The sequence below is a fragment of the Neltuma alba genome, unplaced genomic scaffold, assembly GCF_004799145.2.
Source record: "Neltuma alba isolate B1F8T4 unplaced genomic scaffold, ASM479914v2 tig00000867_pilon, whole genome shotgun sequence".
NCBI classification, from domain to species: Eukaryota; Viridiplantae; Streptophyta; class Magnoliopsida; order Fabales; family Fabaceae; genus Neltuma; species Neltuma alba.
Window position 1 is genome coordinate 20,640 of NW_021632229.1, and position 17,082 is coordinate 37,721.

Sequence of the window (17,082 nt, forward strand, 5' to 3'; positions counted from 1 at the left end):
GATTTTTAAATATAATAATATGATAATATATTTTTATTAATTAATTCTATTTTTAAATTATTTGATCATATTAATGTTCATATATTTTTTATTGTGATATTTAATTTGCTTTTAAACATAATATATTTTGGCATAGAGATAAGAGTGTTTTAGTCATTTATATATTTGCTCATTTTTTTCCTATATATTTTCTCTCATTCATCCAAACAAGATGGGTAATAATATTTTCTCTTTAATTTCCTCTTCTCTCCATTTTCTCTCCTATATTTTTGCCATCCAAACGGAACAAATACATAATATGAAATACTAAAGATTGAATCAATTATTTTTTAAATAGTTAATTGTACGGTAAGCAAGGGGACAATTACATAATACGAAATATTAAAAGATAAGGAGTTCAATAAATTCTAATTCTCATGTATAAATGTCTTTATTTAATAGTACTAATATATAACCATAAATATCTAAATTAAACCCTAATTATCCATAACCCCTTATTGCATTACCATCAACAACATGATGTAAATAATTTTTTTGGTCAGTTTGGATTGATATGGATCATGTTAAAATATTCTTGTAAAAAAAATTTTCTTCTCTAAATTTAATTTTTTTACGCGGTTGTTAACATTTACAAACAAGTACATTTTCTTCATATACATATAATTATTAATATTTTTCTTCTTTTAATATTTACTTTTGTAATTCTAAATCAATATGTGATAACAACATATTAATATTTTAAACTAAAAGGGAATATAATTAAATTTATTCATTTAAATAATGTTTAATTTATTGGCTTAGTATGTTGCATCGTGTGCTAATTTGTGTCAAAAGTAGATAGAAAAATTTTTGGTTCTTTTAGCAGTTAAAATAAGGCTTGAAATAATATTTAAAATTTCCAACAACAAAAAAAAGCTTATTTGAATATAATTAGGGTTTGGTTCGCGTTCGAAGGAGGACAAAGTTTTAACCTGTTCATATACGTTCACCCCATATATTTCATAGGGCCAAAATGTAGTTCTTTCTAACTTTTTGTGCTTGAAACGAAATAGCAGTGCCTACTCCCTGCTTTTTATTTTTACTTTTGCCATTTTAGGTACAAGTATCTCCTTATAAAAAACAATTATGTTCGAGACACTATCAGGCATTAAAAGTGGACATCTCTCTTAACCGGGATTTGAACATTGATTTGCCATGTTATAAGGGACTGATTCCTCCTGCTAAACTCAGATCTTGTTTGTTACTCCCCATGTATCTTCTATTACTTGTTTCAAATTCAATACAATTTCATATTTTATCTCAAAGTTCTCCCAACAACTCTCTCACATTCACTTAACCAAAATCACATTTTCTTTTCTAATCTTAAACCAGTAAGCCCTAAATCCAATATGTCTAACAGATTTATTCAAATTTACAACTATTTAAGTGACGTGCAAGGGGTAGACAAAAAGGGCTAGATTTTTTTTTTTTTTCAAAGATACTGAGGGCAAATGACAAATTTCTTTTAACTAGGTTAGTGAATACAAAGAATCTAACTCAAATTGCTAACCACTTAATTAAATGAACCTCTCATAACTTGAATTAGGGATGAGATTTTTATTTTTATTTTTATAAAAAGTGACAAGATTCTTTATTTATGTTTAAGCAATTGTAACAATCAAGAATTAAGAAATAAATTTTTGGGTAAAATGGCACACGCTGCCCTAATATTATTTTTCAGATCCATCCAACATCCTAATCTTATTTATGGGATATCAAGCACTGTGATGTTATTTTCTTAGTGCTTTGAGCACCTGTTAATGTTATTTTCTAGTTACATCCAACACCTTAATCTTATTTATGATTTAGAGAGTTGGATGGATGCTATAAATAGAGCTGGTAATACAGGCTGGGCCTGCGGGCCCAGCCCCCCAGCCTGCCAAAAAAGGCGGGCTTGGGTTGGCAATATGCCAGCCCGCCAAGGTGCGGGCTATTCCAGCCCGCACCGTTTTGAGCCCGCTCCGCCGCGGGTTGGCAGGCTGGCCCGCTTTTTTTTTAAAAAAAAAATTTCATATAATTCCTAATATAGTTAAAATATTTTGACCCTTAAATTCCACATGAACAATTAAACATTGCCTTTTTCATATGATTGCATAAGTAATTAAACACTTTATATATTTGTGATTCTGTGTGTAGTTATATGAAGATCATCATCCATCTTTTATTTTTCATTTATTTGTTGTGTCACTATAAAAGCCTTTATAAAATTAAATAAACATGTGATACTTATACATTTATACATAAAATATCTACTTAATTAATTTGGATAAGAAAACTAAATTACTTTGAATAAAAAAATTAGTTAAATTAATTATTTATAAAAAAAATATATTAGTTTTTAAAAATATATTCTTAAATTATAAATTAATCTTCACTTTATTTTATCATAACTCACTACTCAAATTCAAGATTCGAAGCCTAATTTTAACATTTCAAATTAAGCTCAACCTATATTAATAATAATAGTTTTTATTTTTAAGAAAAAGAATATATAGGCGGCCTCGGGCTGGCAGGTGCGGGCTACTTCAGCCCGCACCGCTGCGGGCTGGCCCGTATCCATACCGCCAGCCCGTATTACCACCTCTAGCTATAAATAAGATTAAAGTGCTGGAAGTATCAGAAAAATAATATTAGAATACTAGATACATTATAACTAAAACTAGGGTGGTAGATATACCAAAAAAATAATATAACCATACTGACTACTATGATTTTACCTTAAATTTTTCTACAAGAAACTATTCTTTAGGATGTGTTTGGCTCAAAAGAGAGGAGGAGATAAGAGAGATTTTTATATTATTTTATTTGGATTAATGAGGAGAGAGGGGGGAGGGATTTTTATGATTTGACATGTAATTTGATAAGAGTGTAACAATTATAATCTCTTACACAAAAGATATAAGATCAAAAGGGTAATATGAAGATATTAAAAACTAATTATAAGCATATTAGTCAAAACAAACTAAAACAGTATTCTCCCCCCCCCACCCCCAATCCTCCAAATTTGGGAGGAGAGGGTTATGAGGTGAGAAGAGGAAAAATCTTAAAATATTTTTCCTCCCTTCCTAAAAATTTTAGCAACTCAAATAAAAGAAGAGGAGCAAAATCCTCATACCAAACAACCCTTAAGTTTCAATGGTCATGGGCCACGTGGCGCAGGTGGTGTTAAACGAATCTCACATCTTCTAATTAAGGCCGTGGCCCTGCGAAGACCACGCACCTCGCAGGGTACTGTACGACCCTTCCCTTCCGTGACTGGACACATTTATTGTTGATTTTCATCGAACATTTACTGGATTGGTCCACCATAATAGTCTTTTAATTATTATCAACGTTTTTTATTAAATGATGATGGAAGAAGCCCAATTAAATTTTTTGTCAAAAATGTCAAACTTAGTACCGTTTTACCAAAATAAAAAAAGTTTGATTGAAGTGTTTCCAAAAGTATACAACTAGGTCTTGTTTCTTGTTGTTAGGAGTGATTTTATGAAGAGTCCAGATAATGCATGAGAATTGGATTCCTCTTTTTCTTTTTTTTTTCTTTTTTTAAATTTTTAGGCAATATAATTCATGGAGTAAAATGAATTTCCCACTTTTTTTTATAGAAATTTCATTAAGCCTCTGAAGAAATTTGAAGTTAATTTAGTTTATAAACCATGTTCTAAATCCGGATGTTATTTGGGATTTTTTTTTTTCAAAAAAAAAAGTAATGTATTGTTGAAGTTTTTCGATTGGTTAAAATAGTTTTAGAACGATAACCAGTGAATTTTCTTCTAATTTCAAAAATTGTTTAAAATCACCTCTCATATATTTTAATTTGCACCATTAGATATTGGTTAAAATAATTTTAAAACGATAAGCAGTGAATTTTCGCGTAACTGAAATTCAAAATTTTAAAAAAGTATTATTGATGTGTTGAAATTTCTATAAATAAAAAAATAAATCTAAATTATTCATTATGTACATGTGTTTATTGTTGCCTTTTTTTTTTGGCTAGACACTAATGTTCTCCTATTAGAAACAATTATATTCGAGATACTGTGATTGTGAGTACCTAAACCAACAAAAATTCTAATATTAATTCATCGAGAGATTAAGTGTTTCTACTAAACCCAATTATTGGCTTTTTAGTTGATTGCCGTCTTCCCTCAAACTATGGGCTCTCTTTAGTCCAAGTCTCCTTCTTATCCTAAACTTTCGATTATTCCTAAAAGTTTTGCAAAGTATTATATAAATGTGTGTGTGTGTGTTGTTATACAATTTTATAATTTTTCTTATTTTTCTTTCAAATTCATAGCCAATTCTTATTTGTAATTTTCAGGCACCCCATATTTATAATTTTTCATCTCTACTAACATTTAAATTATAAGAATTTTAATGGAGGGCAACATTATACTGCTTTAATTTCAGGAGTTCATGCATGACATCACACCATTCGACTTTAGAGTGACCAAGACACCTAAAATAATATTTCAAGAGCAAGCTAGCATCTCATCTCTACAATTAACTGCTCACGAATCATACTGTAAATTTTAATTCTTTAATATAATCATTTTTATAAATGATTAAATTTTAATATTTAAAAAATATTGATATTTTATTATGTATCTAATTATTTAAATGCTTAAATTTCAAAATATAAAAAATGATTACATTAAAAAAATTAAAATTTAGAGTATGATTTGTCAACATTTAATTGCAAAGTACTATTTACATTTATTGAGTCATCATTTCTATTAAACGAAACTAACAGTTTTAACTTTTGTAGACTAAAAATACACTTTATAAATTTAGGGACTAAATTGAAACTCGAAGTAAAATTAAAGAACCAAATGGTACATATCATCAATCAATTATATTCTTGAAAACTTGTAATACCCGGTTCGTTTTAAAAACGGGTCGGGCATAACATTAAGACATCCGAATATATTTAATTGATGAGATTTGAATAATATTTTGATTGGGATTTATGTATATTGAATTAAATGAGGAGTATTATTATTAAATGGGATTTCAATTTGAGGGTCAAATGAATTAATTAATAATTAATTTTGAGTTTGAATGATATCTTAATTGGGATTTGAATATATTGAATTAAATAGAAAACATCATAATTAAATAGTACATTAATTGGGGGCTTAAATAGAGAAATAAATAAATAATTTTAAATTTTTATATGGTCTTCTTAATTTTCAAATTTCTAATTCAAATCTCATTCGAATGACTAAAAAAATTACACTTCTATAAAAAGTGAATATAATTTTGAGTTGCCTTAGATAATACAATTTATTATCATTTAAAATTTAATCAAATATTTTAATCCGTGCATCACACGGGGAAGAAATCTCTAGCTTTAGTCTAAATGTTGATTTGTTAGTTTTTTTTAAAAATATTGATAGTTTGAGGGAAAAAACGTAAATTTGATAAACAAAATGGCTTTAAGTCTTTCACTTAAAATTAAAATAAACTTTTTATTACCTTAAGTATTTCCTCTTTAATTATTATCAATAACCACCGAAGTTTGTGGCGTGGTTCCGTAATTGCAGGTTACTTTTTAATTTGTTTCCTTTTGCAAGCAAGCAGGCAACTTCTTGCTGTTTGCATTTGATATTTAAAAGAAAAGGTACCAAAAAAATAATGAAATAACTAATTACCAGAGGTTAGGTCATCTACTATCATAAATGCTACTTATAACACAACACATTGAATATAAGTTTAAAAAATACACACACAAATAAAACAGATTGGTTGCCAACTGTTTCATCCATTTTGTTCTTTAGCGTAATAAAAATGTCCTTAGTTATATGCCATAAAATCAAAACCTCAACCCACTTATCTTACAAAAGTTTTAAAATAAATAAATAAATACATAAAACTAAAGGGAGGGTTTGATTTTTGGCTTTCAACACTGAGAATAGCAGCAAGTGATTTTAGTGCTGCTAAGGGTGTTAAAATTTTGACCATTCAAATGTAATTTCAACAATTCAGATTTAACTTTTTATTTTTATTTGTTCAAAAAAAAATATTTTGATATCTACAGGATCCAAAATAAAAATGATTTTTCAATTGTCAACTTGTCAAAAAAAATAAATTTCTATGTTTAAAAATTATTAATTGAACATTTTAAACGCCCACCAATAACGTGATATTTAAATAGTGCAAATCTCAAAGTAACTATAAACGCCATCATTATGATAAGCAACTAAACTAATTCTAAGAATAGCATGCCACCATGCACGTGCATATCATCTGTCTAACATATTTTAATGCAAATAGAAAAATATAAAATTATGGATGTGAAAATCTTATTTCTTTCACAAATTACAAGCTTCTTCAAATAAACATGTATATATCTTGATAAATAAAGTCATCATAACTAACAACGACATAAAAAAATACACAAATTAATTAAACTTCCACCACTGCATGTAGCAGGCCTAGCTTGGGCCTAATTAACAAGCCATTAATTAATTATTACCTTATCATTCTCTAATTATCTTCTCTTGTTCTTGCTTCCCACCACTAACAAGAAGTAAAACAAAATCCTGAACAAGAAGCCCCAAGCCACAGTGACCCAAAAGCAATTCCACTTGCTCAAATCCGTCACGCCGTTCTGTTGCAGTAAGTCTGAACCGGTGGTCAAGCATGTCGTGCTCGTTATGTTCACACCTAACGTATCGCTCATACTCTTGAGTAACTTCACCTTCATGATCTCCGGCACCGACCCTAATGGCGTATTATCGAAGATCTGAACCCCCCTCACGAAGCACTTCAACGGGTCGCCGAATTCGTTCTGAAGAACCGCTTCATATGGGTATTTCACCAGAGATATGTAATGGAACCATATCCAGTACGCCGGAATACGATCTCGGTTTATGAAGAAGCCACTGAAGAGCAAGAAGTAGGCTAATATGGCGACGACTATTGTGTAGCCCAACATCACATGCGGGACCAGGCCGGAGAGGAAGGTGACGAAGGAGTTTCCAGCCCAGAAGGAGGCCAGGATGATGGCGAAGTAGAAGCCGAAGCCGGAGAAACCTCCGTCGAGGCCAACTGCCCAGAAGGTGGTGATCGCGAAGGCTAAAGAGAGGAAGATCAATGGAGGGAAGGCGACAAGAGCGTGAGAGATGAGGTAGGATGATCGCCGGTAAGCGTTGTGGGAGGTTTCTCTCATGAAGATGTGTCGCTCTTGAAGGAACACAGGAAGTGCGTCGGCGGTGGTATAGAAGGTTGTGGACATGGCGAATGCGAAGAAGCCCAGTCTTTCTTGAACTCCTTTGGGGGAGTTATCTAAATGCCAGAACACGGTGGCGAGGAGGAATCCGGTCACCATAACGGTGCCGAGTCGCATTGCCAACAGCTCAGGCATCCGGCGAGAATTGGTGAAGGATCGTTTTGACAGAGTCGCCAGTTCGATCCAAAATGGGTTCGCATATGTTGGAACCATCCATGAAGATGATGAGCTTGTGCTTGTGTTCGTGTTCGTCGCGCCTGAAACTAATTTCCCTTTCGAAATGCTCGCACTGATGGCCTCTTTCAGAGATAAACTCTGTCCAGGACTGAGATTAGAGCTTGAATTTTCAATATGCTTCTTGCTCTGCCATGATTTGTTGAACTCAACTAAGCTTTTGGTACCACCTGGTGAGCCTTCGAGTTCGCGAATCAGATCAAGCGCAAACTCGGTCCGGTTCTCATTTTCTGGTATCGGGTGGCCGAACTCGGCGAAGAAAGTAGGGAGCTGCGTCGGAGAGCCACTGTAGACTGTTTTCCCGTGCGACAGGAAGATCATTCTATCGAGGAGTCCGAGGATTCTGTAACTGGGTTGATGTATGGACATGATCACGATGCTTCCGGTTTGAGCGATTCTCTGAAGTACCTTCACCACCATGAACGCGCTGGTGGAGTCCAGTCCAGAGGTAGGCTCGTCGAGGAAGAGGACAATGGGGTCGTGGATTATGTCAATGCCGATGGACACGCGCCGGCGTTCGCCTCCAGAGACCCCACGGTGGCCCTCATCTCCGATGACAGTATTTTCGGCGTTGCGGAGGCCGAGCTGGTCGATCAGAGCTTGGACTCGCATCTTCTTCTTGGATTTGGAAAGGGTTCGAGGTAATCGAAATTCCGCCGCGAACATGAGAGTCTCTTCGACAGTGAGCATTGGGAATAGCAGATCATCTTGCATTACATAAGCTGAAATCGCTTTCAGAAGCCGCGAGTTCATGGCCTCGCCGTTTAGAGCCACTGTTCCTTTTAAGCTTCCCTTAGCTATACGGTTGGCCAAAGCGTCAATGAGAGTAGACTTGCCGGAACCACTAGCGCCCATCACGGCCATGATCTCACCGTCCCGGGCCTCGCCGGAGATGTCATCCAGAAGGGTCTTTGTTCTCGAGAAGAAGCTCTCTTCACCGATCGTATCATCAGCGGCGGCAGCACCAAGACGATTTCTTCCCCGCGAACACAACGCCGACAAGTTCATTTTCCGTTGAACCTTGACGTTGTAAGTTAGATTACTAAAAGACAGCACGAAAGGCAAAGAACGAGGCCCAAGTCCGGCATGGCCATCTCCGACGTCAAGGGCATGATGCAGCGGCGTCTCGCTGCCGTCTCCGGTGGCTTCCTTGCGTACATCTCCGACATGCTTGAGAAGTTGACCCAGCGTGGGAGACTGATGATGATCAGTGGGAAGACTGGGAAAACTGTTAAGCTCGATGGAGCTGAGATACGACGCCGTATCTGAGCTCTCAGGCTCTGCAACTATGCGAGAAGACATGCTCAGAGAGAAAGAGAGATCAGAGCCAAGGCCAATGGAAGAGAGGAGAGAAGGGGAAGGAGAGAGAAGTACTGAAAATGTAGGTGGAGGAGTTTAATGGGGATTGGGTTGGAAGAGATCTGGTGTGTGCATTTATATAAATATGAATGGAGAAGGTTTGAGAAAGAAGGGGGTGCGCCGTGTGGAAGAAGGGAGTGAGAGAGAAAAAATGGGTTTTGACTGGTAATGTAGTTGAGGTAGCTGTAAGAGAGGTCACCCACAGCTCCTAATTGTGCACTTCTTTGTCTGTTACCACTCCCTCTTTCTCTCTCTTAAAGTCTTAAATGGAGACTGTGGACGGCTTTTTGTTGCTGTAGCATTTATGGTAAGTAGATAACGAGTCATCAAGTAATTTTCTCTCTCTGTTTTTTTCAAACCAATGTTTTTTTCCCCTCTATAACCTTGAACCATAGTGTTGGTAGCTTTTTTTTTTCCTTAAATATATATATATATATATATATTAAACCACATGTAAGTTATTACAAAATGCTTATCGGCCTTTAAAATATAAATATCAAATAACTAATTCACACAATTTTAAAAATTATTTAAAAATAATAAATATGTAAAACAATATAGTTTATTTTTCTAAAACATCCTTATTTACAAAGAGGGTGAGTGGGAGAGAGATGCGTGAAAAAAAAAGGTAAGACGGAGTGAAAAAAAAAGATGAGAGAAACCTGTAATTAATTAGGAATAAAAAGGGGAAAAAAATCTAATGTTCATAAAATCAAACCCTTTTAAAGATTTAATGATTATATATTGAACCCGAGAGTATAAAATAAAAAAGAGGTTTTTAAACAAAATGATGAAATAAAATTTATTTATCACCACCATTTACAGGTGTTCAATTTGTCTCGTTCCGATCCCGGTGAGTTCAGGATTGGATGAGACGGGACAAAAAAAAATTCTAGACGGGACAGGACACTAACCGAGACAGGATGAGATGCGGGATGGGATCATCTTGTCCCATTTGGGGTTTTTTTCTTTTAAAAATTATTTATTAATAATAATTATTACATTTTTTAATGTACTTATTAATAATAACAATTATTTTTATAGTGATTTTAGCTCCTAAGTTGTAGTATTATCTCAACAAAATTTTCTTTCTTAATAAAATAATTCATAAAGTTATTATTTAGTGTTTATTTTACGGTACTTTTTCTTTATAGTATTGTTTTTATGCCTTTTTTATGCTATATAATTGAGCTTTCTGTATAATATTTTTATCTTTAAAAGCCCAATAAAAAATAAGCATTATAACATAAAAAATTTATATAAAAAAGGGATAATTAATATATAAGTCCTTATAGTTTCAACTGGTTTTTAATCAGATCCCTATAATTTTTTTTCTTTTTATCAGGTCCTTATACTTTCATATATTTTTAATCAAGTCCTTATAATTTTTTTTCTTTTTATCAGGTCCTTATTGTTTTACTTTGTTTTTAATTAGGTCCTTGTAGTTTTTATTCTTTATTTACAAATAATAACATTTTAAAAATAATAAATTATTGTAACAATCTTATGTTAATATTCTTTTAAATTTTTAGTTAAACAAATATATTATTTATTTTCAATTCAAATTTTTATAATTATAAAATTCAAATTATAATAATAAATTTTTCTAAAATTAAAATATGATTATAAATAATTTATACTTAAGTATAATTATTATTCTGATTATTAATTAATTACTAAATGATTATATTAATTAGTTTGTCCAATTATATAATTATTAATTTAAAATGAAATTAATTTTAAAGAATAAAGTTAATAAATAATTTTTCAAAAACTACAAAGCACCTAATTAAAAAATAAGTGAAACTATAAGGACCTGATAAAAAGAAAAAAAAATAGAAGGACCTAATTAAAAACACACGAAAGTAAAAGGATCTGATAAAAAGAAAAAATTTTATAAGGACCCAATTAAAAATCAGATGAAACTATAAGGACCTGGAGATTAATTATCCCTATAAAAAATTATAGGTTTTTTTTTTTTGAAAAAAAAGGGGATGCAGGACAGGACGGGACACAGGACAAAAACCTTGTCTCGTCCCTGTTGATCAGGACAGGACCGGGATGGGCTTGTCCTGGTCCCGTCCTATGAATACCTTTATCACCATGATAAAAAATTACTCCTTCAGTCCTTAATATATGACATAATTATTAGGTTGGTCTTGATTCTATATATAAGATCTATTTCTTATATTTATCAGTTTTTTCTTAACTATCTCCACTGATATTCCTTTACTCATAATCAAGTAGGAGATAAAGAGACGATATTAAAGCAGATGATTATGGTGTTTAAAAAAAATATCATATTTTTATAACCAACTAACTTATCTTATTTTTTTTAATATAATCAAATTAGTTAAATAAGTTTTATATTAAGTACATGGGAGTATATTGTATATCTACAATCAGCTCATTGCATCTATATATTATTTATAATACAGCTAAGTGCGGAGTAAAAATCACATTATTAGCTAGCTACTAATATTATTTTCTGAAAAAAATTTAATAAATATGGGTATATGGACCAATTCTTATAATTGAGAAAACTGTAGGCATTCATTAAAAAAACTGTAATAATTTAATTAAAAGTCACCGAAAAAATAAACTATCATAACCAACAGGGTTGATTTTTCTTTTTTGTTTTTTAATGCTAAAAGGGTGCTGGTAGCTTAACTGCCAGTAACATCATCAGGAGTTTAATTAATAGTCTTACATTTGAACTTTGGTATTTGCATCCGATTTTATCCAGTTTAGTTTTGATTAGTTAAATTTTATTGTGATTTTTGAATATTTGGAAATGGGCTTAAAATTGTTTTGGCATGTATAAATTTTCCACTTAATGCATGTTGGTGCAGTAAATTTATGAGAAAAATGACGTCTATCCATAAGAATTATAGAAAAATAATACTGTATCACTCGTACGTCTCAACATGATCTTTCATAAGATTTGTTGGCATCATTCTGGAATGGTACATTTGTTACGCATATGAGAATTAGATTCGGTCAAAAAAAAAAAAACTCAATGAGAGCCCTATTATCTACTCAAACTGGTAGGGAGTTGTCCAGATTAATCAGTAGTCTCATGTTCAAGTCCAGGCTCCAGAGCACACAGCTATATTAAGAAGGTGTTTGGGTAACTCAAAAACACTTTTCAGAAGCTATTTTTTATAAATCGAGACAAACTTTTCTATATATTTATTTTATATACTGTAAAAATACTTTTAAAACTATTATTTTATTTTTATCCAAACACCCTTAAACTTAATGAGAGAGCTGCCGTTCAAAATGAAGGTTACAAAACTCGATCCAAATTACTTGTTTAGATAACTGATAATAGGATCCATAAAAAAAATGCTAGATACCGGGTGGCCCAAGGGGTTATCAACAAAAAATGAGAGCCCTACCATGTATATTACTATCTTTGATTTTAAATACAAAAATTAAATAATTAATTTTCAAAAATTTAAATTAACTAAATTAATTATTTATAAACAAATATGTGTTGATCTTTCTATCTTTATTAACTGTATTGAATACAATTTTAGTTAGAAATCATTTTAATATTTGCAAATAATAAGAAGAGCTTTAAAAAAATTGATATTTACAACAAAATAAATTTTCTTACTAACTCTAGTATTTAGAATAGGAGTGCGTAACTTAAATTGTCGTACTCATACCAAAGAAAAAAGTAATTCTTTTCAATATACAGAATTTTCGTTAACAAAACAAAAACTTATATATCGTAATCTGTAAAAAGTTCTTTTTATACTATTAAACTTATTAGGGGATCCCCCCCCCCCCAAAACGAATAAAGTTAGTACAGGTAAATTAATTACACTTCATATAAGTTTTTTTTTATCGGCTATTAAGTAAACTATTCTTTATTAATGGAGAAGAAAATGTTTACTATATTATGGAAAAATTAATACATTCAAAAGAAACTTTATAAAGTTAAAAACTTAGAGTTTAGTGTAATTCAACGAGTAAATTAAAAGTATGCTTTTACTTTATTCATTATATGAGAGGGAAAATCATTACTTTAACAAAGCATTTTTAAAAAAAGATCACTGATATATATAACTTATTCTAAGATTCTTTTGACGAAATCCATCCTTAATTAGTTTACAAGTCTTAATCGCAATATTAAATGAATTATTAATTTATATTGACATTGTTTCCTCCGATACATACACGTATATATAAGCTTTCAACCATAAAGAGATTATTAAGTACTTGATTGCTTTTCATATTTATTGTTATCACTTTTTTTCCACTAAATTTTTGTATATATAAAAATCAGTATGTGAAGTTCAATCCCACGTATCTAAATCCAAAGCAAACATCAAAAGAATGATGGACATGTCAAAATAAATGATCTCATGATTTTAAACATGCTTATCTTCTCTGGTCAAAAAAAAAACATGCTTATCTTATGTGTGTACTAAAACAGAGGCGACATAGCATTTACAATAGTTGGGTGTTGGTACAATCACAATAAAATCAAGAGTTGACAAATCTAAATGCTGTCAACACCCACCAGATTTAATAAATACTTAGAAAAATTAATATTTTGGTCCTTCAACTTTTAATTTAGTTATGGCTCAATCCCTCAATTATAATTTTGTATAACTAAGACCCTGAACTTTTAACTTAGCTAAAATCTGGTTTGTAAATTTTGTTTCCTATTTAAGAAATGAACCTTTTTTACACCTATTCATCCTATATGGCAGAAGAGTTTGCTCACATGACTTCCAAGTAAGCTCTACATGGCTGGAAGGTAGTTTGAAAGGCAAATCCGCACAAGCAACCTGTGAAGAAACTACTACACCCGCTCTTAATTATAAGATCTCATTTGTAGTCTACAAACAAGGTTTTATAAATAGGACCGGAGAGAGTATGTGGCAAAAAAATTGCTTAAAGAACCAAAAGATTAATTATCCCTTGATATTTTCTCTTATCCCTGTTATTATAAGTTATTTCCAATTCTAATAAGTTTTGACGCATCAATAAAAACAGTCTTTTTAACAAAATATCAATAAAAACAGTAAAAAAAAATTGCATTATTTTTAATAGAATTCAACGGATTTTCAATATTACCTTCATTAATCATGCTAAACTCTCCAACATCATATTAATCTTTATTCTCTCCCACCATCCTTATTAAATACAGGCATATGTGAAAAAAATGTTTAATGCTTCTTAAAACTAAGTAAATACCTTATAAAAATTAACGGACTAAGAGTACCTTCTAGTTCATGCCTTATAAGAGACTTAGAGGGAGCATTAGAGCTTAGTCACACAGAGAACAAAAGTACCTATTGAAGCTCTAAACTTGAATTTGTTTTTAAATTTAAGTGTTCGTGAAAAGTGGGGTTAGATCTGATTTTACTTTTAACATTTATCAACAATAAATAATCATTTCCACCATATCACCCCCTCAAGAAATACCCAAAAGCTCATTCTGTAAGTAGCGCTAGAATAAAATAAAGAGCATATATGTGAAAGAAAAACACTTTTGCCTTCATTTTAAGGACAGCATATATACCCGTTTCATCCCCACATACTCCGTCCAATAGTAGTCATTATGAGGCACATCTAATCACCTCAGCAAAACTAAGAAGAATGGTTATTTTATTAACTTTATTTAAAAACAGAATAACACGATTTTACTCATATTTGAATAAAAAAATTGGGTTAAATATCATTTTATACGGAAAGTATTTATGAATGATTTATGAGTATTCAAAAGTTGTTTTTGTACTTAGATCGTCTCGGACATTTGAAAAGGAGCAGCAATATCACTTGTTTTACTAAAATCAAGAAAACCTCAAATTGATTAATTATGACTTAACATTGAATAACTTTCTAATTTTATTTCTATTTAATATATACTATCTTATATTTTAATGATTTGTTTTCAATAAACAATAAATCAATGGCAAAATTGTATATATTTTGCATGTTCTCCTTCCTTACACACATCCCCCGCGTGATGACACGTGCTATTTATGGATGATCTGGTGAAAATGATTTGCAGAAAAGCCATACAACCGAATTAGGTAATCCAAGGTAACTCTCTTCTAGTCCGGATTATAAGTAAATCCAACCATCTCATCAGGGAAGTCATTAAATTTGTTTTAAAATAAAAATTATATCATTTATCCGACATTTAAACTATTATTATTACATCTTGAAATGAAAAACGAAAAATTGTATCAAATTTTAAACAAACAACAATCTTTAAAAAAAAATGTAATTAATACCACTTAGTGTTCTTTGACTTATAATGAGAGCTACTAATTTCTTTTGAGAAAAAGCCCATAATATAGAAAAAAGTAACATATATAGTCGGAAGTAGTAGACGTGAGTAAGAAACTAAGAAAGCGCATGAAATACAATACGTCTACAAAGAAATAAGCAAAGGCCTCTATAAAAAAAAAAAAACACAATGTAATTTAAAACAAAGTTTATCTTAAGGGTACTGGGTACCATATAAAATTTATTTGGGTATAAAAATAAATGAATGCAAAAAACATTTATCACATTAAAAGGTTTCAGTTGCGTCTACACCATAACATTCATAGTTTACCATGAGTAGAGCCTATGAATCAATTTAAAGTACATTCTTAGCAGCAAAGTTACATTAAGGGTACTAGGCATATAGAGTTACTTAGGTGTAAAAATATACATGAAATTTCTAAAAGGGAGAAAAATAATAAAATTCATCAACTATCATAAACGTTAGTTAATTTTATTCTTTTAGATTTCACCAAATGCTATATTTTCTCTCTATTTATTCCCACTTTCAATCCATTCATCTTTCTCTTATCATAGTAAAAAATTCTCTTTTTGTCATGCGTTTTTCTCAACCTCCCAAGTTTTTTATATGTATTTACCTAATACGATGTCTTTCGCTTCCAGAATACGAGATTTATTACTTGCACTCAAGTACTACATCTGGTCTTTAATATAAGATACAGTGACTAATTGATGAAATTGAGAGAAAATTAAATAAATATTTTCAAAGTATTATTTATTTTTTGTTTTTCTTCAAATTAATTTGCTTGGCATATAACTAACATATATATAATCTAATGATGCATATAAATATTTTAGAGAGATCATATAACACATATTATAATTAAGTAATTGCTTTATTTCTTTTAATTTTTTTAAAAAAATTAGTCCATTATACTAAGGGAGAGGAGGTGGGAATAAGTGAAGAGAAAACGTGATATTTGGTGGGATTTAAAAGAACAAATTTAATTAAAGTTTATGAGAGTTGATGAATTTTATATTTTGTCCTCTTAAAAAGTTCAAGTATCTTTTTGCACCAAAGTAAACTTTATGGTGCTTAATACCCCTTGATATAAACTTTATTATTAAAAGTAACCTTTAAATTGACTTTGTAAGCCCCATTAACAAATAAAACTAATGGACGTAATGACGTGGTGTCAAATGCCCATTTTGAAAACTTCATGTATATTTTTGCACTCAAATAAATTTTATAGAGCTCAGTACCTCTTGAGTAAACTTTGTGTTTGTTGTTGAAATTGAAACTTAACTAATAAAAAAAGAAAAGGTGAAATAATAGATAAGTGAAAATAAGAGTTTCTAGAAATCATTAAATACTTTTTATTGAAAGGTAAGGTACATTCAGTACCCTAAAGTATTTTTCGGTTGCATCTAATATCTTAAAAATATTGTGATTCATCTAACATTCTGATACATTTTGTAGTGTATCCAACACCCTAAAGTATTATTCACAGTGTTGCCCAATACTTAAACTTTGTTTGTTTTACCTTGGTGTTAAATATATCAAAAAAATTTTTGAGTGCTAGAATAACTTAAAAAATATTTTAGAGTGCTAAATACAAAAAAAAATACTTCAAAACCACACAATTAAAATGCTAAATGCAACTTGAAAAAATACTGGGATGCTGGATACAACTTAACTTTATTATAAATTTACAAGTGCAAAAAGTTTGTTTTTTATATCATTCTGCAAGGTATACCTGACAAGTAGACCACGAATAACAGTAATTAATCAAGATATGACGATGAGGCGTCAATTTATATATATTTAATTTTCTTCATGCTAACTAATGAAATTAATACGTTTTAAATTATTAGAGTTCGTTGAAAACTTACTAGGGGTTCGTAATGTGTACTGTTGTAAAGCATCGCTTCTGAAAAGCATAAGCAAAGTTTATAAATAT

General features: G+C 30.8%; 1 protein-coding gene across 1 annotated transcript; it reads right to left on the reverse strand.

Moving 5' to 3' along the window:
* Nucleotides 1-6,314: 6,314 nt before the first annotated feature.
* Nucleotides 6,315-8,978, reverse strand: LOC114747225 (ABC transporter G family member 6-like). Its single transcript, XM_028935520.1, has one exon. It carries the CDS (start codon nucleotides 8,807-8,809, stop codon nucleotides 6,533-6,535), a length of 2,277 nt encoding a protein of 758 aa, XP_028791353.1. The 5' UTR covers nucleotides 8,810-8,978; the 3' UTR covers nucleotides 6,315-6,532.
* Between the last annotated feature and the right edge of the window lie 8,104 nt (nucleotides 8,979-17,082).

Excerpts from the sequence above, each read along its gene's own strand:
- LOC114747225 (XM_028935520.1), bottom strand. The coding sequence starts at position 8,809 with ATGTCTTCTCGCATAGTTGCAGAGCCTGAGAGCTCAGATACGGCGTCG.